This window comes from Neofelis nebulosa, chromosome 1 (assembly GCF_028018385.1).
Source record: "Neofelis nebulosa isolate mNeoNeb1 chromosome 1, mNeoNeb1.pri, whole genome shotgun sequence".
Taxonomy (NCBI): domain Eukaryota; kingdom Metazoa; phylum Chordata; class Mammalia; order Carnivora; family Felidae; genus Neofelis; species Neofelis nebulosa.
The window spans coordinates 67,426,036-67,452,542 of record NC_080782.1 but is presented as its reverse complement, the minus strand read 5'-3'; the positions used below and the strand labels follow the sequence as shown (position 1 = coordinate 67,452,542).

Genomic DNA, 26,507 nt, shown 5'->3' with positions numbered 1-26,507 from the left:
CTTAAAACCATTTCTAAATCTAAATATCCATTTTCCTTGAAAAAGTTTTAGACCTAGAGAATGTCTTTGAAAAGCACAGAATGATAAACATGTTTATTTTTGGTCTATGCTTTATCATTTAATGATAATTGTTAGGCAGTGAAAAAAAATCCAGCTGAAGGGAGAAAAGTGAGCTTGTTATGAAGATAGACAGCCAGTTGGATTAAACAGCCTTCTCTCTTTTCTTGATTTGGGGGAGGGGGGTAGGGCTTAATTAATTTAAATGAATAAATGCACAGAAATGAAGGCTACAATCAATTTGCTGATTCAGCACAGATGAGGCTTGGGAGAAGGGAGAGACACAGCTCTGTCCTCATTCCTATTCTCACCCACTATAGGAGATTGTGTCATGTATCCCCCACCCGCCCAAAAAAAGACAGGCCAAGTTCTAAACCCCCAGTACCATGGCATCTGGGTGGCTCAGTCAGTTGAGCATCCCACTCTTGGTTTGGGCTCAGGTCAGGATCTTGCAGTTTTGTGAGTTCAAGCCCCACATCAGGCTCTGCGAAGGTAGCAAGGAGCCTGCTTGGGTTTCTCTCTCTCCCTCTCTCTCTGCCCCTTCCCCACTTGAGCTGTCTCTCTCAAAATAAATAAACTTAAAAAAAAAAAAAAAAAGGTCAAGTAGTTGTTCAACAAGCAAATAAAAAGGAAAAGGCAATGGGGGCAGGGTGGAATGGGGTTGGGTGGGGTGGGGTGGAGAGGACTGTGAAAGGTTCAAATAAGGAACTGACATTAAAATGCCAGAACCCTGCATTTCTCATTTATACTCTGACTCCCACAGAGAGTAAAGGGTCTTATAAAAATCATTTGATTAGAAAAGAGAATGAGGGGCACCTGGGTGGCTCAGTCAGTAAAGGTCTGACTCTTGATATGGGCTCAGGACGTGATCTCGAGGTCATGAGATAGAAACCTACATCTGGCTCTGCACTGAGTGTGGAGCCAGCTTGGGATTCTCTCTCTCCCTCTCTCTCTCTCTGCCTCCCTCCTGCTCGCAAGCATGCACATTCTCACTCTCTCAGAATAAACAAGCATTTAAAAAAATTTTTTTTTAATGTTTTATTTTTGAGACAGAGGGAGACAGAGCATGAGCAGGGGAGGGGCAGAGAGAGAGAGACACAGAATCTAAAGCAGGCTCCAGGCTCTGAGCTGTCAGCACAGAGCCTGACACGGGGCTCAAACTCATGGACTGTGAGATCATGACCTGAGCCAAAGTCGGACACTTAACCGACTGAGCCACTCAGGCGCCCCAAAAACAAACATTTTTTAAAAAAGAAAAGAGAATGAACTAAATGAACAAGAAAAAGGAGGTAAGTCAAGAGATGTACTGACAGTTCAAGAAAAAGATAAGGTTCAAACATCACAATGGAAGCAAAAATGGTAAAATACACCCTAGACTAGCATTACCCAACAACTTCTGGTACCAATGCTGATGTTGTACAGCTGCACTGGCCACATGTGACTTCTGAGAACTTGCAATGTGCCTACTAGACCCAAGGAACTAAATTTTTAACTGCATCCTATTTTAATCAATTTGAATTCAAATGTAAATAGATGTAGCCAGTAATGACTATATTGGTCAGTGCAGTTCTAGAACTATTGTAGGAAGTTAAACACACACACACACACACACACACACACACACAAAACACAAATTGGTGGCTGGTGTGATTTAGTGAATCAGGGTGCCACTCAGCACAATGGCGAAAACATAAGAAGGAGCAGATTTTTCAAAGAGAAATAAAGACGCTAGCTTTGGACATGCTGAATCTGAGAAAACCATGGGGGTATCTAAGTGATTCAGTCAACAATTAGAAATAGAACCCAAGGGAAGGAGAGCAGAATTGGGTATATAGTTTAGGAATGTTACATGAAGATGAGGCTGCCCAGGGAAGAGGCAGAGCAATGGGGGTGGGAGGAGAGCCCATACACAGGCAATTGATCAATGGAGGACTGACGAGAAGGTGCTTTTGCTCTGGGATGGAAAAGAGGTGAGGATAGGCAGTAAGAAAAGGGAGTTTGCAGATAAGAGGAGGAGGATGGGAAACAGAAGAGCTCCCATCAGATGGGATGTTTCTCTAAGAGAAAAGAGTTAAAGTCCTCTGCTAGGAGTGAGGGAGGGAATAGCAGGTATCAGAAATGACAAAGGAAGCTGAGGACCAAAAAAACAAACAAACAAACAAACAAACAAACAAAAACAAACCTGCAAACTAATACGTCAGCACTGAGAATGCACTGAGCTCTTTCATTCAATACAGTAGACTGAGTCAATGCATTGTTCTCTTCAAACTCTGGAGACCTCATAGAAATAACAGTGAAGAGTAAAAAGAACAGATTAAAACCGTAACAGTGAAAAGCACATGCTTAGGGCATTAGCAGAAAGATTTGGGCACATTCTGTACATGTAAAGTAGAAGGAAGAGTAATGATGGAAGGAACAGAATGGAAACACCAAATTCTATCAAATACATGAGGGAAGGTGGCCTGTCTACCCCCAAGAAGGTTGGCAGGGCTTAGACGCAGCCTTGGCAGGTATTATGAAGGACGAGAATGAAAAGTAGGCTGAAAACAGGAATAAGACTGTCTGTATACAGAACAAATGACAATTTCCAGCATATGACAGCCTCAGCTAAAGTAAACAGGCATTCCTCCTACTAAGAATGCAGAGAAATGCTGCATAAAAGAGCAACAATGAGAAAGAAATTTAATGCCAAGGTTAAAAGAAAGGCAGTGAGAGCTCCAGGTGCCAGAAATGAAGTGGGAAATAAAACTACAGAGGTTAGGGGGAGGTGGTGCCACAGCAGCCCTGGGAATTGAGAACAAGGTATAGCATGTGGGGCCAGGAGGGGCAGAGAGGCACCCGTCAGGCTGTCTGAGCAGATCCTCCTCTATAAGCCTGGGACTTTCCTGCTCCGCCGTTCTGTGACCAGTGCACTAGCACAAAGGGAGTTGCTGGAGAAGCCAGAAAGAAGCCCCAGAACTGTGCCCAGGGGTAAACCGTAAGAAGCCAAAATCCCAGACCCAGGACGCATTTAGGTGTTAAATCCAAATCTACAATATCTGTGTATGGCAGGGCCCCAATCTTATAAATTAAGAGTGAACACTGTTCTGGATTTTGCCAGCCAGGCACTGCCTCAGAGACCTTATTTGTAAATCACCCATTATCTCTGGGGGACATATGGCTCCCGTGACCAGAAGCTGCTGGACATGGAGGGATGATTGCAGAGAAGGGACAATGACACAAGAGAGGCAGCAATCTAAAGCAGAGATGAAGCCACCCAAGAAGAAATGAAAATAAAGCAAACGGCAAACTATGTCACAATCAGTCTGCTGAGGGTCCTTCGAGAGAGGAAAGGAATAATTTCTATAAAAAACAGAAATTAGGAAACAGGGGCACCTGGGTGGCTCAGTCAGTTGAGCACCTGACTTTGGGTCAGGTCATGATCTCAGGTTCGTGAGTTCAAGCCCTGCATTGGGCTCTCTGCTGTCAGCATGGAGCCCACTTCAGATCCTCTGTCCCCCTCTCTCTGACCCTCCCCTGCTCAAGCACTCACGCACACATTCATGCTCGCTCTCTCTCTCTCTCTCTCTCTCAAAAAAAAGTTTATAAAATTAGGAAACAAAATCAGGAAAACATCAAACAAGAATAGGTGGATAAAAAAAGCCAGGAGAAAATGTAGCCAATAAATAAAATCAATGTACTGGTTAAAGTCTAGACTGGATAAAACTGAAAACAGAATTAGTGACCTGGAACACAGAAATTAATTCAGAACCCAGCACAGGGAGCTGAAGAGATACAAAATATGCACTAGTCACTGATACCACAAATAGCCACCGAGGCTCCAACATACTTTTAAAGAAGTTCCAGAGGAAGAGAACATGACATGCAATGTCATGACAGACAAGCAATATTTGAAAAGAAAATAGATGGGTTTTCCAGACATGGAGGCAGACCTAAGTCCAGACACTGAAGAATCACATTAGGTTCTAACCAGGTGTGGCCATTTGCAGATACATCTGCAAATTCTTTGATACTCCCTCCATCAAGGGGTGGAGTCCAATTCCCCTCCCCTTGCCTGTGCCTGGCCCGAAGGTCTGCTTCTAATGAACAGAATGTGGTAGAAGCTAGACCACACAACTTCTGAGGCTCGATTAGAAAAGAATAATCAGTCTTGCCCACTCGCTCTTGGGATGCTGGCCTTACAGGCCACTGGCCACTCCACCATGAGGAAGCCCAGGCCACCTGGAGAGGATCTTTGCAGGTGTTCTGACCAACAGTCAGAGCTTCAGGTCCCAGACAACAGCCAGCCTCGCCCCGCAGACATAGGAGTAAGGGGAGCCTCCAAGATGACTCTGCCCTAGCCACCATCTGACTGCAATCACATGTGAGCCCAAGTGAGAACTGTCAACCGGAGCCCCTTGGTTCCCCAGAACCATGCAGATAGTAATGAATCATTGTTTTGGTCTTTAAGTTTGGGGTGGTTTGTTATACAGTTAGAGCTACTTGGAAAGTGAGGATGAAGTCAAAATTGCATATGTAGCAACACTGTAGTGCAAACGTAGGGGGGAAAAGGAATAAAGAGATAATCTTAAGGCTGTCTGGTGGGATGCCTAGCCACTTAGGCAAAAGAAAAAAAAACCTAAAAAACTAGAAACTGTCATCCTAAAATTTAAAACATAGCTAGACTATTGTGGTAGGCCCAATAATGGCCTCCAAAGATGTCCACATCATAGTCTTAGAAAGCTGTGAATATGTGACTTTACACAGCCCAAGGGAACTTGCAGGAATAACTAAGAATCTCATGATCAGGGAGAATCTTGAGATGGGAAGATTATCTGGTGGGCCCAGCAGCCGGAAGGATACACTGCCTGCAAGAGAAGCAGGATGAAGGGGCACAAGGCCTGCTGCTTCTAGAAGCTGGAAAAGGCAAGGAAGCGGCTTATCCTCTAGAGCCTGAGAAGGAATGCAGCCCTGACAACATTCAGATCTTAGGGGGTGAGATGCACTTCAGACTTCTGACCCTCAGAACTGTAAAATACGAAATCCATGTTATTTGAAGCCACTAGGTTTGTGGTAAATTGTTACAGGAGCAAGAGGAAGCTATGTAATCGTCATCAAGAGCAAGGGCAAAAACAAAGACATACTCAAAGATTAAGAATTTACCCAGTGTAGACCTTTATTGAAAGAACTTCTTTAAAATTTTTTTAATGTTTATTTTTGAAAGAGAGAGAAAGAGAGAGGGAGAGAGAGAGCACGTGTGCATGCGTGGGGGAGGGGCAGAGAGAGAGAGGGAGACACAGAATCTGAAGCAGGCTCCAGGCTCCCAGCTGTCAGCACAGAGCCCAACGCGGTGACCCACAAACCGCGAGATCATGACCTGAGCTGAGGTCAGATGTTTAACCCACTGAGCCACCCAGGGGCCCCTGAAAGAACTTCTTTAAGGATATATGCTTTCAGTAACAAGAAAACCGAACCCTAAAAACGAACCCTATGAAAGAGACCACAGTGAGCATAGTAGATGGCAAGATGAAGGGGCAGGAGGAACCCTCCTGAGTTGCCCATGAGTGGAAGGACTGGAAAGCCGTTCTGCAAAGCCATGCTGTGGGGCTTGGTCAAAATAAGAATATGGAGACCCAGGACTCCGCACCCTAACTTCTGGACATGTACTGCAGAGAACTTCCCACCCAGGCCTGAAGGATACAAGGGTACAGGCACTGCAACGATGTCTGTGGTAGTGAAGTCTGGCTGTCAGGTACAGTCCATGTGGCAGGTGACTCTACAGAACACGAGGCAGCCGTCAGCACACAAGGCCGGATGGATGTGCAGCAATATGGACAGACCCAGAGTGCTGAGCGGGGAAAAGAAGTCTACAGCACAACATTTATGTAAGTTAAAAGCAATACACAAAACACTGTGTATAAAAACATACACAAAATGGGGAAAGGAAATGGGATATAAAAGGAATAAATAAATTAAGCAAGGAACTTTTCACAGATCAGTGAGTGTGCCTTTAACAGACGAATGTAATTAGCTTATCTCTCTTCCCTTGCAGGCCAAATGAAAGCAAACAAATGCAAGAAGGTAAATACAAAGATGAGAGATCAGGAGCCTAAGAGATTATGGTGGCCAGACAGCGAGATGCTGGTGATGAAGAATCTGGTGCTGGAGCTGACAAAGGCAAACATCCGGTGGGGCGGGCACAGGGGAGGGTTTCCAAAGTGAGGGGAAGTCTCCTGAAAAAGTGACGCTAGGCCAAGTGTAAGATGGGTCAGCTGCTGGACACTTTGATCTCCCAGGACAGCTGTAGGAACAAAGACAAGGCCACTGCATCTGTTGATGAAGTCATCTGTGAATGTGGTCCACAGACAAGTGACAGGCAGGAATGAAAGGTGGCCTGGGAGTCCTGAGCAGGATTAGAAGCACCATCATCACCCAGAGAAGGAGGAGTCTATTCCACTTACGATGTGCAGTAGTACTGGCTGGGTGGTTGTAATTTCAGGCAATTAGGGTGTAATTCATAATTTCACTGTGTAATAGAGCTCGTTGAGAGGAGAGGATCTACTCTGAAGAAGGGCAGAACCGCTGGGCCGCAGAAGCTCTACTTAACAAGCTTCAGGCAGTTGGTCCCATGTGCTTCTCAGAGAGCAGCCTCCTCCAAGTCCAGATTTGTGGGTATTCTGCAGAGAATCACTCTCTTCTTTTTTTTTTTTTTTCCTTAAATGTTGGTTTATTTTTGAGAGAGAGATAGAGAGAGACAGACAGACAGACAGACAGTGCGAGTGGGAGAGGGACAGAGAGAGGGGGAGGCACAAAATTCCAAGCAGGCTCCAGGCTCTGAGCTGTCAGCACAGAGCCTGACACGGGGCTCAAACTCATGGACTGTGAGATCATGACCTTAGCCAAAGTCGGACACTTAACCGACTGAGCCACTCAGGCGCCCTGAGAATCACTCTCTTACTGGAGATTTTAGAAGTCTTTTCTTGGAGTCTTTAAACAAATGAGGAATCCGAATTTACTTACAGAAAAGACACACATTTGTTCCTATTAATCTCATTTCCACAGTGTTTCAGGAAAGTTGTATTTTATGGGTCATGGCAATTCTGTGTAGGCTGAAACACAAGAGGAAGGGGACCACAAGACAGAAGAAGGAAAACAAACCCGACAGCATTTCCATTCTCTGAAGATTTGATAGGTGCATGGTTTTCTTTGTGTTCCACAGCCCACCGAAGAACCTAGACCGGATTATCAAAATGGCTCCATCAGGGAAAGGGGCAGAGTTTTGGCTGCCATCTTAATTTCTTACCAGCATTCCAAAAAAAGGGAGTCAGCTATTTCGCTTATAGCCAAGAGTTCGCCTTTAAACAGCCTGACCTGGGATTTAGGGGTCGGGGTTGGAGAAATGGTAAGTAAACACTGGTGCCCACAACTAAAAAAGTTACCTCACAATTTCCATGGCACAAATGTGCATGAAGTGTTTTTAGAGTAAGTGGAACTGTTTTTAAAGAAGACATGAAAAGAATCATAGTTCTGAGAATTCTCGATCTTGGATCCCACTTCACACTTCCTCAAGCCACAGAAAGGAGGGGCGGTAGGTTTTACCAATAATGCTTTGTTGGGCTCAAATCAAGATAAATACACCCACCATTAACTTCTTCTCTGTGAAACAAACTCATTTTGCCTTCATTTAGTGTTGTCTTAGCATGCTAGCAAGATTGATCTATAGAAGCCTAAGGAATCTGGTGTCCCTGTTACTGTCACAAAGGATGGTTTATTAATTTCTGATCTGTGTAGAAGCAGGAGATAGGATGAGGAAAAGGGGGAAGAGGACCCAGGAAAAGCATCTGAACAATAGGACAAGAAAAACTGCATCACATATTAAGGCTAGGAGAGCCCAAGTTTCGGTGCTAAGAATTTATGTCAGTGTAGACGAGGACAAGATTATCAAACTTCTGTGGGCATTGGTTTTCTCATCTCTAAGAAGGGTATAATACTAGTACCTATCTTGTAGAATTCTGGTGCAGATTAAACAAGACATGCATAAATCATCGTTCATCACAAGTAAATGCTCAAAGTATGTTTTGTCTTTGAATTTCAGTTTTAAATCCTGCTTTGCCTTCAGAGGTATCTGTTTTTAGTCCAAGAGGGGTATGTCTACTCTGAAAACATTCAGAGAATGTTAATGGTATCAATGTTAACAGGTTTTTAAAAAATAAGCTATCAAGATTGCATTAAAAAAAAAAAAAAAAGATTGCATTGGTAAGTGGTACCTTGTAATCCTTTCCTGGATGAGCACAAAAAGTTGTCACTCTGCCCAAAGCATAAGAGACTGTTAAAAACTGAGAACAAACTGAGGGTTGATGGGGGGTGGGAGGGAGGGGAGGGTGGGTGATGGGTATTGAGGAGGGCACCTTTTGGGATGAGCACTGGGTGTTGTATGGAAACCAATTTGACAGTAAATTTCATATATTAAAAAATTAAAAAAAAAAAAAAAAAGTTGTCACTCTGCTAGGTGATGCCTCCTTGCCTTCGGAGCCCCAGGGTGCCCATGTCTTGCCTGGCTCCATGACCATCACATCCCTCTCCAACCTCCCTCCTCTAGCTCCAGTGACCCTCCTGAGTGAATGGAGCAGGTCAAGCTCTTTACAGCCAGTGGCTTCCCCCTCAGACACCAGGCGCATCACTGCCACACTGTGGGCCCCAGGAGGAACAGGCCAGGTGTGAGGAGAAGGTGCCTGAAAAGCTGAGGTTCTCTTTTTCACTCACCCTGCAGGAAGAGAGGTAAAGATGCTTTGAGAGGGTCTTGGCCCACATCCACTGGGTGACTGAAGGACACTTTGTTCTCTTTCCTGTCCCCGAGCACTTGCTGGGATCAAGATGAGGAAGTGTGCCAGGGTCCAGCACCCCATCCTTTGATTCAGTGGCTCATGGAAGGGCCTGAGCACATATCCTTCTAAAGAGCTTCCCAGTGACTCTGACATATACACGGAGAGCCACCACAAGTTGGAGGGTCAAATGGCCTATTTCTCTGGCACCCTGATTCACGTCCAAGTCTGTCTGGTATAACGCTCAAAGCAAACATGCCAGCTGAGTTAGGAACATTTACTGCTCAACAAATATCCACATGTACTTTCACATTTCTCAGGCCCTCTGTGGTTAAATGGAGCATCTGTCCAGTTCTGGCCAACTGGCTGTGGGCGGAAACACGTAAGTGCAGAGATGTTGTAGACGATGGGTGCCATCAGCTTGGGTCCCTGGAACAGTGCTATGTGCTCATCTCCAGATATGCACTGGACATTCAGTGCAAGCAGGAAATCAGCTTTTTTGGTATGCCATGCCACTGAAATTTGGGGGGTTAATTTGTAACTGCTGTATGACCTACCCTTATCCTAATATATCAGTCATACAAAAGAAAGAGCCACCTGAGACCCCAAAATAGGGGTTGGAAGGAGAGCACTGGGCCAGACCACACTCCTCTCAGCTCCCTTCCTCATGGCCAGATCAGGGCTGGGGGTGTTAAAACAGGTGGCCTTTCTCATTCTCTCTCTTTCTCTCTCTCTTTCTCTCTCTCCTTCTGTCTCTCTTTATGTCTCTCTCTTTCTCTCTCTGTCTCTCTCTCCAAACCACTTAGCTAATACTAGCAATCTCTTTCTCATATAAAGAAAGTCCTAAGAAGAAATGGAATAAGATATGAACAAAATTCCATTGAGGACAAAAGAGAAGACTATTTGTGTCTGACTACTACTTGCTAAAGCTGGGAGACACAGATCACTGTCCATAATCCTTCCTTTTTCTTAATTTGAAAATTAAGGAAAAGTATAAACAAGAAAAATATGCCTAATGTTTCACTGCCTAGATTCAGCCTCTATTAATATTTTGGCACATTAGCTTTCCTTCTATTTCTTTTTTCTCCGCCTAAGTATTTATTTATTTATTTATTTACAGAGCGAGCAAGCACATAAGAGCAGAAGGACAGAGAGAGAGAGAGAGAGAGAGAGAGAGAGAGAGACAGAGAGAAAGAGACACAATCTCAAGCAAGCTCTGCACTGTTAGTACAGAGCCCAACATAGGGATCAAACTCATGAACTATGAGATCATGACCTGAGCTGAAATCAAGAGTTAGACACTTAACCCAACTGAGTCACCCAGGCACCCCCCATTCTATTTCTATGTATATATTTCCACCTATTAAAAGTTATACAAAAGAACACATTCATTTAAAAAATAAAATTAGAACATCGTGGAAAAGTTTGAGTACCCTTTGACCTACACTCCTAGGTGCTTGCTTCCCCTTCTTGCCATAACTATTATGAGATTGGTTTATATTGTTCCGGTCTATCTTAAATACATAAACATGTAGCCAATGTAAGTTTATGCATATATAAATTCATAGTAAATATAAAGTACCATTTTGCAGCGTTGCACTTTCCATATACAGACACTGTGGTCAAGAAAAGCAACATGGAGGGGGAGGCAGAGCGGAAAGAGCTCAGATGGGGCTTAAAGCCAAATAAGGCAAATCGGAGATGAATCTTTATTTAACCTACATAAGGTCACAACAATTTCACTTCCAGAAATATTCCACTGTTACTGATTTTTAGTTAAAAATATCAAAGAGATACTGAATTAGCATATAACAGGAGACCATTCAGACAAAGTAAATGGCTGCTTCAGGGACAGACAGTGCTCTAGACACATCCGTATGATACTATAAATCTCATTTCCTGGTAGAGGTGGGCAGCCTACTAGTAAATATGCATTGCAAATGGATTAATTAGTAGACAAAAGTATGTAATAAAATACACAGTCAACCTATAAGGTAATTATTCTAACAGGCTCTTTGGCTTAATACGGATTCTTCTTTCCAACTTCTTTAAGCATGACCACTGATGGACAAGTGCCCTTGGAGATAACACAGGTGAATACTGAAGACGGATCTAGTGTTTAGAACCAGTTCAGTGTTCAGAAGCTGGCACCAATGGATTTAGAACTAATGGCTCTAGGGGAGGACCTGTGGTCATAGAAGATGATGCTCTGTAAATGGCCCCAGTTGGCGAGTTCATGGGACACACGCACACCCGGCTGAGAAGAACAGCCTTGGACCCTCACAACCTCCTGGAACTTTAGGATAATGACAGTGGCAGACACAGTGCACCTCCATCATGTGTGTCATTAGCACAAACTTAAAAGTAGCCTGAAGGATATCAGCCTCATCTCCCTGAAGCAGAAGCAGCTGGGAATTGAGGTCAGCCACATGGCCAATATTTCAAGCAATCACACCTACATCATGAAACCTCAATAAAAACATTGGATACTGAAGCTCGGGTGAACTTCCCTGGTTGGCAATACTGTGAGTATTGTCTGAAAAGGAAGTAACACCGTCCAGGATTCTACTTAGGGAAGACAACAGGAACTTCTGCATATGGACCCCTTCCAGACCTGTGGCATCTTTATTTTGGCTCATTCTGATTTTTGCTATAATAAAACTATAATCATAAGTTTAAAAAAAGTGGTCCAAAGTAATATATGACAGGATTATTACTTTGAAAAGCTTTAGAGTTCATGGTCCACAGAGAGTACAATGTGTGAAGGAAATTTCTTTTTACCTGCGGTCCTCCTTTCCCAGCTGTCCCCTCCCCTCCTCCCCAAAGGCTATATGACTAGGAACTTGAGGCTACTTTCTTTAGGAGGGATGAGGTAAGGGGGAAGGATATGGGCATTGCAGCATTCTAGAAATTTACTCATCTTTTTTCCTGGCCAAGGAGCCAAGTGGCAGCCATTAAAAAATCTGAAGTTGAGACCCCATTTATATTTTAAAAAGACTTTAGCTGAACTGATTCCATTTGTATTACATGGGCCCTATGAACACAAGACAATGAAATCCCTTCACAAATGCAACACTGCATTTAGGAATCAAGAGTAATTGGTTTGGAAAAGACACACACTTGTATCTTCTTAGCACTAGTGGAAATACTGCCCTTCCCCTGCCCAGCCAAGTCAGTTAACTAACACTAAGGGTTTTTAAGACATTTTGAGGGAAAGTAGAGGGGGAGAAACCTGAGATTAGCGTCACTTTTACTTAGTTCAAAACAGTGTGGTTTCTAGTCTCTTGAATTTACTGTGGTGATAACCAGAGACTCAAACTTGAAGTCAAACCCCAAAGATGAAGGAAGCTCAGGAGAGGTTGATGAAATTCACTTCCAGACACGCTGGAAATACCCAGGTGGGGCATGGGGTACACAGAAGAAACCCTCCTACCACCACTTTATGCCATGAATTTGTAGAACTTTCCGAAGAATTTGTACCAAATCTCAGAAGGAACTGTATGGCCTGATTTTGATTTAAGTCTATGACTCAACAGGATACAGATTCATGAGCCCATGGTCATATCCAATTTGCTTTACCCAACTATCTGAGGAAAGCACTAATGATTTTTGCTACATGGCAGTTGACCTAAACAATTAGGTAAAAGATGCAAATAGTGTGGTGAGGCTGGACCTACTGTCCAAGGACGCTCCTTTGGACTGCCAGGGTACCCTCTGTGTTCATCCCTCCCTACAACATGACATACACCATTGTGACAACCTGTGGGCTTGCCTGTCTCTCCAAGACCCTTCAAGCCAAGGACTCTGTCCTATTTGTCACTATAACCTCTCTGCCCAACAGACAAGATGGCCTATCATGTTTATGAAATGAATAAATGAATGAAGAGCAAAGAGCTTCCTTTCTAGAGAAATTAATTCTATCTTGCCTAAATTAAGCCCACTTCTTAAAGTGTGAGGAAATGAGTGGTTGTATTATTGAGCATGCAGACATAAATGATTATCTCATTTAATAATGAGCTGGGCCCAATAATAAAAATTGTCTGTCTGTTGTTCCTTAGTTACTGCTCTGCCAAGTAGCCCAATCTGTTAACTGACATTAAAGTTCTAATTTAATTAAATCTTGAATCAGGCCTAGAAAACCTACTGAGAGCACTTTGTTTAATTACAGGCAGGGGGCAAGCACCAGTCCTATCGATCTGGTCAGTTCAAATTCTACACGATGAATGTGAGCAGTGAAAAGAAACGTGGCCCCACTTGCTTTTCAGGCAACTTTGATGAACTGTGGATTCAGACCTGCTCTAAAGACAGCCAAGGCAAACAAGCCATGTGCTATGTGGCATCACAGAGATGCAAACGAAACTGTACCTTAGTCATTCCAAAGAGCGACACATCAGGCAGGAACAGAAGAAAACGAACCACAAAAGACAGATTCCTCCTCAGGGAAATGAAATATATTGGGTGGTGGTGGGTGGAAGTCATCCAGCATTTAAAGTCTAGCAAACTGGCATTCTAACACAGCTGGCAAATTCTATGAGACCCACGATTATTTTGAAATAGAGAAGTTAATTGTGGGTAGGTATACAAATTTCTGAGGACATTTCCCGTTGACGAAGAGACACAAGGCTCCTCAACATTTTATGATTTGGATGTAATGGAAATATAAATTATATAAAATCATATTAACTGCAAACCTTCAAAGGTATTAAGTGTGATCAGAATTAAGGTTATCTGGGGCACCTGGGTGGCTCAGTCGGTTAAACATCTGACTTTGGCTCAGGTCAGGATCTCACAGTTTGTGGGTTCGGGCCCCTGTGTCGGGCGGCTCTGTGCTGACAGCTCAGAGCCTGGAGCCTGCTTGGGATTCTGTATCTCCCTCTCTCTTGGCCCCTCTCCCGCTTGTATGCTGTTTCTCTGTCTCAAAAATAAGTAAAAAATATTTTAAAAAATTAAGAAAAAAGAATTAAGATTGTCTAAGTGCTTTATGAGTATTAACTAATTTTGGATACTACATTGGATACTATTCTTATTCCCACTTCATGGCAGAGTAAACTGAGGCTCAGAGAGGTTAGGTAACTTGCTAAAGGTCCATGGTGACTTGGCAGGTCAGGCTGTGACCCCAGGTACATAGTACTACATAGTACCACCACAGTACGCTGTTCTTAGCACTAACCTCCAGAGTTGGAGAAGATACTTGAAGAAGGGGGACTGGCTGTTCATCCTTTGCTTGTCACAATCCACAGATGTTTTGTACTTTAGTAACTCAAGTTTAGAGGAGAAAATTTATTCTAATACACAATATGTAATTACATCTAAGACCAACATTTCCTTCACAAAACATGCACCATCCGAACGTGCACACTAAGAGCAAGCATGCCTAATTAGGGCATTAGTCATAATGATCAGGGAGTGTAACCTAGGAAGCTCCAGGTGGTGTGGGCCTCAGCACTAAGTAAATTTCACCAGCTTGCCCAGATAAAGTCTTTGCTGACTGGGATGATTTACACCTGCTGATGCAAGTGCAGAGAATGGCATCCCATACAGCTGGGGACTGAAAATAAGCTTAGGCACGTGAGTTCAGACAAACACGTTCAGATATGGGAGATAGGAATGCGGGCCTTTTAATTATGACATGAGCCAGAAATGAGGACAAGAGCTGATCATGGTTAAAAATAGTAATTTCTTCCATATTCATATGTAACGGCAACCAAGAAAACTTGTCTGTGGATTAAAAACAGAATGATGGGGGCCGCCTGCGTGGCTCAATCAGTTAAGCATCTGGCTTCGGCTCAGGCCATGATCTCACAGCTTGTGGGTTCGAGCCCCAGATCAGGCTCTGTGCTGACAGCTCAGAGCCTGGAGCCTGTTTCAGATTCTGTGTCTCCCTCTCTCTCTCTCTCTCTGCCCCACCCCCACTCACACTCTGTCCTTCTCTCAAAAACATTAAAAAAAATTAAAAACAAACAAAAAATCAGAATGATGTACACATGCTAACCTTAGTGAAGACAAGTTAAATGTAAAGGAGAGGAGGGGCGCCTGGATGGCTCAGTCATTTAAGCCTCAGACTTCGGCTCAGGTCATGATCTTGCAGTCCGTGAGTTTGAGCCCCACGTCAGGCTCTGTGCTGACAGCTCGGAGCCTGGAGCCTGCTTCAGATTCTGCATCTCCCTCTCTCTCTACCCCTCCCCTGCTTACACTCTGTCTCTCTCACAAAATAAATAAGCGTTTAAAAAAAAAGGAGAGGAGGGGCGCCTGGGTGGCTCAGTTGGTTCAGCTCAGATCATGATCTTGCAGTGAGTTCAAGCTCTGTGTCAGGCTCTGTGCTGACAGCTCAGAGCTGACAGCTCAGAGCCTGGAGTCAGCCTCAGATTCTGTCTCCCTCTCTCTCTGCCCATCCCCCACTCACGTGCGCGCACGCACACACTCTCTCTCTCTCTCTCTCTCCCCCTCATAAGTAACTAAACATTAAAATAGTAAAATAAATAAATAAAAGTAAAAGAGGGGGGCATCTAGGTGACTCAGTTGGTTAAGCATCTGACTTTGGCTCAGGTTATGATCTCGCAGTTTGTGAGTTTGAGCCCCTCATCGGTCTCTCTGCTGTCAGTACAGAGCCTGCTTCTGATCCTCTGTCCCTCTCTCTGCCCCTCCCCTGCTGGTTCTCTCTCTCCCTCTCTCTCTCTCTCTCTCTCAAAATAAATAAATAAACTTAAAAAAAATAAAAGGAGGAAAAGCAATGGTGAAGGATGAGGGGATCTACTAAATGTATTTTACCTAAGTCAACTTTATCTTTGTGCGCAATTGCCAGTCAGAGCACAACTAGAAAGCAAGCTTCTAATATTGCCAAGATTGAAAAAGACAGTAAAGTACGTCTAGTAATTGAAAGTGAAGTTCAGAGGGAATGTGTTTCTGATTGAAGAATTCATTGCTTTACCCCAGACCAATCACAGATCAAAATCACAGCCAAAGAAATACTTGTAGGCTCCTGAGAAAAAAACTCCATCTTTGAAAAACCAAGTGCTTTAACAATTCTGCCAAACATTTCTCTCCTGAAACATCAGCTCCTTTAGTAATGGATGTATTTCCTAAGCAAGTTGCTCTTAAAACTGGTTCAGGCCATAGAGCCATTTGGTATGTTGGGGTACATTGGGATGAATGCCAAGAATTACACACGCACATACACACACTTAACACACAGAACATGCGTATGCACACACATATACACATATGATTATTGTAACAATACGTGCACTAGAGGAAATGACATTTCACATTAGACTCAGTGTAGATAAGAGACAGCAAGTACTATAAACTGAAAGGAAGTTTTATAGAAGAAATTGCAAAGGGGGAAATTCTATAAATTTTAGCCAATTATAAAATATTTTTAGTCTACCTTAAAAGAAGATAATTTAATTGAGCTTGGGGAAGATGTGCATACACTGGAGAATGGTTTGAGAATCACTGAGCTGATATAATTTTACCATCTACTTAGATGTGTGATTCTAGAGAGTGGTGTTTTTTAAAATCTTACCTGCACACCTCAGCACTTTCAAAATACTCCCCTTTGCAGAATGACTTCATGATCAGAAAGGGATGGAGATTCCCAAAACTGCAAATCCCACAACATTCTTGGAGCTGCCCTTGACGGTATACGCTCATTTGTCTTTCAGCCCCACAGCCTGGGGGAAAGGCCTGGCCATGTTGGATTTGGTGCACTCACCCGGGAAAGGCCTGGCCATGTTGGATTTGGTGCACTCACCCGCCTCCGGAGCCGGTCCCGCTCTTCCCGGATAGCGTTCATGGTGGCCTTGGTCCTGTTCAGCTCCTCCTCTTTGCTGCACAGCATGGCGGTCAGGCTTTCATTCTCTTCCCTCAGCCCAGCCAACTCCTTCTCCCAACGAGACCGCTCTTCAGCCAGGTTGGGATACAGGTCCCGGCCAAGTACCCCCTCAATCTCCTCGACTGTCTGGAAAGCACAAAGACAACGTGAGTGGGTTACCTGGGAGAAAGGTTGGGAGAAGAAAACAGGCACGATGGGAGCAAGTACTGACAGAAGAGTAGGTTCTACAGCTCTTTCACTGCAAGCAGTAACCGTGACTACCCCCAAATTATGCCCTCCCCGTTTTCAGATAACTTGCCTGGGTCACAGTCTGTGTTTCCCAATAGTCCCCAGAGTAAGAACAACACAGTCCCTCCAAGGTAAGTTGGTCTATCTGTGGCTCTAACTGCCATGTCCACACAAATGTTTATCTCCTCTGCCCATGTTCTAGAGTCAGTGAATACACATAACTGGACAGCAAGCCAGTTGATGATCATCATGGCTGCAAATGTGAAGTTGCAAACAGCATACAAAATCTAACTTGAAGTTTCCCAAATTATAGGCCTTGCACATTCCAACTCCAAGATAACCGGGGTCACATCGCCATTTCTGGCTTTTAGTGTCAAATCAGAATTCAGAAGGTGTGAATGAGGTTCACTCCCAAGATGTGAAAGATAAAAATAAACCTCAGTGACACAGAAAAGATGAAGCTCATTGTGGATGCTTCTAAGACAGTAGGGATTTAATTAATTAATAAGACAGCTATGAGCTAAAAAAGAAGAGAATCTTAATAGTACTTGGAGAGTTTTTTTCCCCCACATATTCATTTAAAACACAGTATTAATGGAGAAGAAAAATGCGTAAAATTAGAAAAAAGGAAGAACTCATTCCGCTTGCTTTCAGAAACTATTTGTTCACACCCATTGCCCTTTGACATAGGAAGCATAAGCCAAAGGACATGGAAAAAAGAGGGAGTATTACCATGTAGCGTAGAAGGCAGTGAGAAGATGTGAGGAGAAACAGGTGGTCTCAAAATTTCAAGAATGTGAGGGGATGACTCCCTTGGACACCCACGTTGGTTCCTTGATGAAAAGTTACCCAAATCTCGTTGCCACTTTCCCTATGTACGGTTTCATCTTTTCTCTCAAATCTGATGCTCTTTTCCTTGTCAGCCCCTGTCAGGCTCTTGCTGGTTGGCAGAAATCCTCAGCCCCTTCCTGCCCTCTCCATGCTGAGGCTAGGGCTGGCACCTAAGCTGACATTACAATCAAATCTAGGGCCTGGGAGAGGCACCTGCGTGGCTCAATCGGTTAAGCATCCAACTTTGGCACAGGTCATGATCTCATGGTTCGTGAATTCGAGCCCTGCATCAGGCTCTGTGCTGACAGTGTGGAGCCTGCTTGGGATTCTCTCTCTCTGCCCCTACCCTGCTCACTCTTTCTCTCTCTCAAAATAAATAAATAAAATCTTAAAATGTTTTATAAAAATATAGGGCCTGGGAGGGGCACCTGGGTAGCTCAGTTGGTTAAGCATCTGACTTCAGCTCAGGTCATGATCTCACGGTTTGTGAGTTCAAGCCCTGTGTCAGGCTCTGTGCTGACAGCTCGAAGCCTAAAACCTGCTTCAGATTCTGTGTCTCCCTCTCTCTCTGCCTCACCTCCACTCGCACTCTGTCTCTCAAGGATTAAAAAAAGAAAAAAAAAATACAGGGCCTGGGAGACTAACATGAAAGAAACATCTGTGGTTTGCTTCCCCAAACCACATCAACTGTATATTCATAACTGAGATGAATAAGATGGAAAACCAGTTGTGTTACACACATGAATCATGGTTTACCTGGAAATACCACAGCTCTTTTGTGAAATCCAGAATTCCTGTGGACAGAAACCTGCGCCTAGCATCGAAGGCATTTTTCAATTAACGTGTCACATTTTCCCTTTACACAGGCTCCTCCCAGACTTTTCAGTGTGAACTGCTCTGTCTAGATTACCGAGCTCTGGTGAAGGCGCACAAGATGCCAGAAGCCCAGTAACAACAGGACCTGGAGTTCCCATTGCTCATGAGGAGTTTGTGCAGATGCAGCACCTTCCACTGGTGCTTCCTAAGCAGGAAGATGGACGGCTGTGACAGGCATGGCTGACACCTAGCCTAGCATGCTCAGGATAGAGGACTCATTCAGACACTAAATTAGCACCATGAATGGGTAACTTCTGAAATAATATTCTAGGAGCCTTAAAGCTGAAATAAAACTTCCAAGTTAATCCTACAACTTGCAAGTGCTACATGATGGGCCATAGTAAAATGATGTGGTTCAATACTAGCAGTCTAAGAGTTTTCAAGGAAATCCACCCCCCCCGCTTTTTTTTTTTTTTTTTTGAGAGAGACAAAGAGAGAGACAGAGACTGAGCAGGGGTGGGGCAGAGAGAAAGGGAGACACAGAATCCAAAGCAGGCTCTAGGATCTGAGCTGACAGCACAGAGCCCAACACAGGGCTCGAACTCACAAACAACGAGATCATCACCTGAGCCCAAGTCTGACGCTTACCCAACTGAGCCACCCAGGCGCCCCAGGAAATCATTTCTGCTGCAAAGCCAGTGACTTTGCTGAAATAATGAGTTGTTTCTAACATTTATTTATTTTTGAGAGAGAGAGAGCACGGGGGAGAGGCAGAGAGAGAGGGAGACAGAGGATCCTAAGCAGACTCTGTGCTGATAGCAAAGAGCCCGATAAGGGGCTTGAACTCACAAACCATGAGATCATGACCTGAGCCGAAGTTGGACACTTAACCGACTGAGCCACCCAGGCGCCCATGACTTTTTTTTTTTTTTTTTTAATGTGACTCAACCCAACAAAAATTTATAGGACTCCTACTTCTCCCTGCTCCAATGTATAGTATGGTTTTCTTAGAAACACTCATTCCTAACAAATATTTGCAAAAACCACACTTCAAAAGGGAGAGAGATGCCACCATTTCCTTTGGATGCTCTCAAAGAGCCGGCCAAAGGGTGGGGATGGTGTACCTTGATGGCCAAGTCACAGTGCTCGCTGGCCGTGGTGAGCTGCTCAATGTGCCTGTCCACTTCAGCCACAGAGAGGCCACAGCTGCTCTTCTTCCTGCAGCAGACAACATTCTCCAGCCCCGTCAGCACCCTCTGCAGCTCCGAGTTCAGGTCACTGCAATTATCTGTGAGCAAATGTGGACGCGAGGAGTTAAGTAGGCAGGTGGGCAACAACGAATGCTCTCTGTTTTACTTACGTGAGGGACCCAGTCATGTAAAATGGAATGGCAACGGAGCTTCATATTTCCAACTTTCATGCCACGTGGCCTCATCTTACAGGCTGCTGGCACTGCCTCTGAGGCTTAGAGCCAACATAAAGCCTTAACTTATGTAGGCCATTTTCGAGATAGCCATGCCATGCTCAATGCTCTCGTCTTTCCCTGGAAGACAGCTATGTTCAAATTCTTTGGTAAGAACGAAGAAGGGTCCCAGAAGGGGCTGTTGGGACTTCAGAGGCCTTCTGGTCAACTTCCTCCTCAGCCATTCAGACGAGCAGACTTCAGAAAGAGTTTCAGCTGAGATCTCATAACTTTATTAAATAAACAAAACAAAAAGGCCCAGAGTGAACAGGGACACCAAGCATTTAAAAAAATAAAAACTGTTAAGAGACAGTCCTTGCCTTCAATGAGCTTATAATCAGGATTTTTTTTCTGATATAACCACTGAACGTGTTCTACCATTGCAATTTAATCCCCTTTTCCATCAGGGGAAAAGTAAACTGTTCTAATAAAGTTCATTTTGTTCTCCATGTCAAGGTCTTATAAACAATTCCAATAATTTGATTCTGACTTAAAAATATGGGTTACTTTTCATTGCTGGACACCTAGGGCCTGGTTTGGGAAGAAAAGTTAATTATAATTTAATGTGAGCTACAAATATTTTATAAGATAATTTTGTTGGGGAAAAAAAAATCCCCTTAAAGCCAAACCCAAATAACCTGTTACTTTGGATTCTTTTCTTATTGCAAGACAGGTGTTAGCTCTAAGCAGCCTCTCAGGGTACATTCTTCCCCTACAGCCAGTCTGCCTCCTGCATGAAAGGAGCTCAATGTCTACAGTTTCTCTTCTCATTCCTCCACCTCCTTCCTCAGTACATGCACTACAACAGTCCATTGTTTTTGGTGTTTACCTCTGGAAGACTTCAAAACACTCAGTGGGCTTTATCAGAATATTTTGGCCAACCTCATTTGACTGCCCAGATCTCCAAGTTACCTCAATCTAGAGAGAAGACAGCCTGAGGCTTTCACACCAACCAATGGACCCAATTATTCACCCTCCTCTCCCACCCGTTCCTGCCCATCTCTGGAAGGGCATCACCATCCACTCAGTTACTCAGGTTAACTCTCAGGCAAGCTTCATTTCTTTTTGCTTCACGTCCAGAACCCAATCCATCTTGTGAGTGCAACCGCCAAAGCTTATCCCCAAAGTGAGTTCCTCACCATCTCCACAGATATCACCACAGTTCAAACTACCATGATTTCTCCATGGAACCACCTGAACAACCTCCAACCTCCGCTCCCCACACTGCAGCCAAAGTGAGCCTCTTAAGGACATAAGTCAGCTGTTATTCCCCTAGCCCAGACCACCTAATGGCTTCCTGCTGTCATTCAACGAAAGTCCAAACTCCTCACCAGAGTCTGTGAGACTCTGCATCATCAGGACTGATGATGTTCTCAACCCAGGCTGCACCATGGAATTTTCTGGAGAGCTTTTATAAATTACCAATGTCCAGGCCCCACCCCAGACCAATTAAATCACAGTCTCTGGAGGTGGGGCTTGGGTACTGGGAACATTTTTAAAGTTCTTCAGATCACACTCACGTGCAGCCAGCGTGAGAACCGCTGACGCTGTCCTTGCCTCATCTGCCCAAATTCCTTTCCCCCTCACTCCATTCATACTCCTGACCTTCTCTCCATCCCTGGAGCATGCCAATCTCCTGTCTGCTCCAGGACTTCCTTTTCCTCTGCCAAGACTGATTTCTACCCAGGTCTCCATTTACTCAGTTCTTAGTTCAAATGCCACCTCCTCATCAAGCCTCTTCCCTACCTAAAGCCTGGGGTTCCAGCTCCTCTCCCAGCTCAGTCCCTACCCTATTATCCTATCTCCTTCATGCCAATTACCACTGTCTGATCTGACTTAGGTGTTTCTTACCTTATCTCTACTGAAATGTGAAAAGAAGAAACTTTGATCTTCCTCACCAATGTGGAAGAACAAGAATAGATCAACAAGAATAGATCACTATTCTTCAACAAGAATAGTGTAGGCCATCAAGAATTAGTTTTAAGTGGGCAAATATGAACCTCACATCATATATTTAAGAGACGGACAGACTACAAACACAGGCTGCCAGTAGCATCATGTTTTCTATCAACCTTACTCTTTTTGTCCTCATCACAGACCATGCCCTGAGCTGCTGACAACTGAGAGGCACTCCTCACTGTAGAAGGCTCTCTGGAGATGGAGTACAGGCGCCTACCACGAACTCAAGGCCAGGAGGTCCGGAGCATGCCAATAGAACTGTCTCTGGAGTACACTTCATTCTAAGTAATAAGCAGAGAAGTTTCTCCAAATCATCTTTTACCTTGAGGTGCAGGGCTCCTGCTCCACTGTGATGGAGTAACATACACTCCCAAGTGACTTGTGTTATTTTTTTTTTAACTTTTTTAAATGTTTACTTATTCTTTTTTAAAAAAAAATTAAAAAAACATTTTTTTTTCACGTTTATTTATTTTTGAGACAGAGAGAGACAGAGCGTGAATAGGGAAGGGGCAGAGAGAGAGAGGGAGACACAGAATCCGAAGCAGGCTCCAGGCTCTGAGCTGTCAGCACAGAGCCTGACGCGGGGCTCGAACTCATGGACCGCAAGATCATGACCTGAGCCAAAGTCAGATGCTTAACCGACTGAGCCACCCAGGCGCCCCTAAATGTTTACTTATTTTTGAGAGAGACAGAGACACAGACAGAGACAGAGCATGAGTAGGAATGGGCAGAGAGGGAGAGAGACAGAATCTGAAGCAGGCTCCAGGCTCTGGGCTGTAAGCACAGAGCCCAATGCGGGGCTTGAACTCAAGAGCCACGAGATCATGACCTGAGCCAAAGTCAGATGCTAAACTAACTGAGCCACCCAGGCACCCCTGCATGATTTGTATTATTAAGTGCTTAAAAGTAGGATGAGGAATAAAGACGCCGCTATTCAGCCATTCCATACGGATTTCTCTAGCACAGCTGCACTTGATACAGTGGTTGCAAGGTATCACACGTCTGCTGATGGTCTCTCATGGCAGGACCTGAGAGGTGGAACCAGGCTGTATGCCAATGATATTGGGTCACAGGGAACGGGAGGAGGGTATATAAATCTGGCCAGTGCGTCTTTCTTATTGCTTAACCAAACAGTTGCTGAGCCCCGCCTCAAGCTAGAAACAGGATACAAAAATGAATAGGAGACTCTTCTCAACCCTGAGAGGCTCACAGATGTACGAGAAAATGCCACGGTCCCTCCTCTCAGCTGTCTACCAGCATCGTGGGGAAAGTGACCATAGGGAACATGGTGCTAGTACAGGATGGAGAGTCAGGAGAGCTGAGGAGGGGATGTACTTTAACATACAGACTGAAAGCAGATGAGCGTCTTCTCTTCAAGCCAAAGAGAGCTATAAATGCTTTCTCTGGTCTTAGGAAGCCAAATGTGTAATGCACAGGTTGGAAGATGAACGCCACACACTCCTGCCTATTATCCGCAGAGCTCTGCACCGTGGCTTTACACGAATCAGGGGACACTTGGCTGTCTGTTGCTATTGTTCAGTTTAGGAGGACAAGGTGGCTAGGCGGGCAGAAGCAGATATTCTCCACTCCCCCCCCCCCCCAATAGGTGAGTGCCGCCCCATAGCACGAGTCACTCACTACTATTCACCTGAGCACTGGGGCTGTTCCATACAGGGTGGAGTAATCTTTCTGAGTCTGTGGTATATTCCTCTAGATACTGACTTGGAATAAACTCTCCATCTCTTCTCCTGGCCTACAGTACCCTGAGTAATCTGGCTCCTGCCACTGAGAGTCTCTACAAAAGGCGAGCGAGATGAAGGGACTGCTTGTTAAGTTAAGGGACCAGAGGAGCAGGATAAGACAGGGACCAAATATTCCAGACTGAACAAAAGGTGCCTCATTTACAAATCAAAGCCACAACAAGGTATCACCTCACACCCATCAGGTTGGCCACTATTTAAAACAGCCACCGGAGAAAAATCACGTGTTGGCGAGGATGTGGAGAGAAAATTAGAATCCTTGTGCTCCGCTGGTGGGAATGTAAAAGGACGCAACCGCTGTGAAGAACAGTACGGCAGTTCCTCAAAAATTAAAACTAGAACTAGCCTATCATCCAGCAATCCCATGTCTCAATCCAGTTTCAAAAGAATTGAACACAGGGCTCAAACAGATCCTCATATGCCTATGTTCATAGCAACCTTATTCACAATGGTCAAAGGTGGACGCAACACAAGTGTCCGCTGACCAACGAACAGGTCAACAAAATGTGGCCTATACAAAACGGAACGTCATTCGGCCTTAGAGAGGAAGGAAACTTGGACACATGCTACAACACAGATGAGCCTCGAGAACATTATAGTAAGTGAAGTCAGCCAGTTAGGAAAGGGCAAGTGGACTCCTCCTATAAGAGGTGCCTAGAGTAGAGGCCTAGAGTAGAGGCAGAAAGAAGCACAGAGGTGACCAGGGACTGGGGGGAATGGGGCAATACACACTTTCGGTTTGAGAGGATGACAAAGTCCCGGAAATGGGTGGTGGTGAGGGTTACACAACTCTGAACGTACTTATTGCCACTGAACTGCACGCTGGTCATGGGACAGCAGCATGAGGACCCCACTGAGGCAGACTCGCTATAGTACCTCAGGCTGTGCTGTGCCTTATGTCACAAGGTGATGGCTTGGTCCCTTGTCTAGAGGACAAAGAGGAAAGGCCCTTCATACCGAATACACATTCTGTTAATGGAGTTAATGGAGGTTATTTTTATCTTTCCAAAGAAGAATCTGAAGTAGCATGTAGCAAACACCACATGTAAGGGGGAAGGACAATAATCGGAACCAGGGAAAGGCTGAGGATGCAAATGGAGACTCACACAGCTGCTGGGGCGGACACTTCCACTTAGCCCTGAGCTTCCTGGCAGCCAGAGCAAAAATGAAACATGTCCTGTCAGAAAGGAGGAAGCATGCCAGTTTCACAAGAGAGACAATGTGTTCTTAGCAACAAATGCTAAAAGAATTTAGGTATAAGGGACTTCACATGTGCTGTAAAGCGATGTGACTGCCAGTCTCCTCAGACACACTTTTCAACACAGACGAATTTCATGATTTCTTACACTAACCTTCAATTAAAATTAAGCTGTGGGCCATTAAAGTACAATGTGAAGGGAATTCTGGGAAGGGGTAAGTTCACACAGTCTTGGCTTTGTGCCTTTTAGTTGTTTAATTTGCTGGAAAGATGAAACAGAGGACACAGATGAATAAATGGAATGAGCATCTCCCTTTGGCCAGAGGAGGCAACTAGCCACCTGCAGTCCAGGATGTGTTGTGTTTGGACAAGAAGCGGTTGGTATCTGGCACAGCCCTTTTGGTTTTTTTGAAAACAGTTTTGAATTAATTGTCAACATTTGAAAGTCATTAGAATTTATGGCTATTGTTGTAAAATCAGGTCTGGCAATACTGGGCCTGGCTCCTCACACGACAACCATCTGTGGAGTGGCCAGCAGCTGGCCACTTTGGACTCAGCATGGCCACGGTGCTCCTCTGCTTCCCTCACCACCGCACACTGAACCCCACCTGCCACGCCCCGCCCCCCCATCAGTCTGCAGCCCCGCCTCTGCTGTTAGTTCTAGATACAACTTTTCCCAGTTAGATTTCGGAGAGGAGCTGAAGACAAGAGAGCTCAGGTTCATCTTCCGATGAGAACCCAGAGGCTTAGGTTTTTATGTTGCTGTCTGAGGGAAGACCCAAGTACTGGGAGAATCGGGAAAGAGGGTAAGAGGGTGTTCGTGGCTATGAAAACTAACCCAGACCAGCATTCTTGCTTGGTTAAACACACACACTAGTTTTCTTCTTTCTTCCTCAGGATCAATGAAGCCTAGCCCTAGAGTTCCATACAAGAAACTATCCCAGAGTTAGTTCATTTTGCATCAGGTGTCAAAGGCTGCCTGTTCTCTGTTTTTTTTGAACCCCCTGTAAAAGCCCTAACCCTGATAAAACATTAGACACTAGAAACACTTCCCCTGGTCCGCCCGATTCTGAGCTGTGCACCTTTGCCAGAACGGCTCTGCTCCAAAACACGGCTGCAGCTTCAAGAGCGCATGCTCCTGGGGCTTCTGCTCCAGAGTTAATGGTCATCTGCCGGCTTTGTTTGGACGCTTCTCCCTCTCTTCTTCTAGCAGCTGTTTTTCAGGCTTTGCCTCGAAATACCCTTTTTCTAGAAAGGCTTCCCTGATTACCCATGGTCTTAAAAAAAAAAAATTATTCCTTAAAATTTTTTTAAATTGTAGTGTAGTTGACACGCAACATTACATTAGTTTCAGGTGTAGAGCGTGGCAACTGGACAAGTCTATACACTACGCTGTGCTCACAAGTGTAGCTACAAGTGTAGCTCACAAGTGTGGCCACACAGCACGATTATAATGCCACTGACTATATTCCCTGTGCTGTGCCTTTCATCCCTGTGACTCCTTCGTTCCAAAAGTGGAAGCCTATATCTCCCACCCCCTTCATGCATTTTGCCCACCCCC

At 44.6% G+C, this 26,507-nt stretch overlaps 1 protein-coding gene across 4 annotated transcripts in view; it reads right to left on the bottom strand.

Moving 5' to 3' along the window:
* Positions 1–26,507, bottom strand: part of MCC (MCC regulator of WNT signaling pathway) — a 435,778-nt gene that overhangs the window by 56,141 nt on the left and 353,130 nt on the right. For all 4 annotated transcript variants that reach the window (XM_058724854.1, XM_058724863.1, XM_058724880.1 and 1 more), the window contains 2 exons: positions 19,692–19,855; positions 16,612–16,818 (listed from right to left, as the gene is read on the bottom strand). In XM_058724854.1, coding sequence (XP_058580837.1) covers positions 16,612–16,818; positions 19,692–19,855 — 371 coding nt within the window. The remainder of the gene's footprint in view (positions 1–16,611; positions 16,819–19,691; positions 19,856–26,507) is intronic.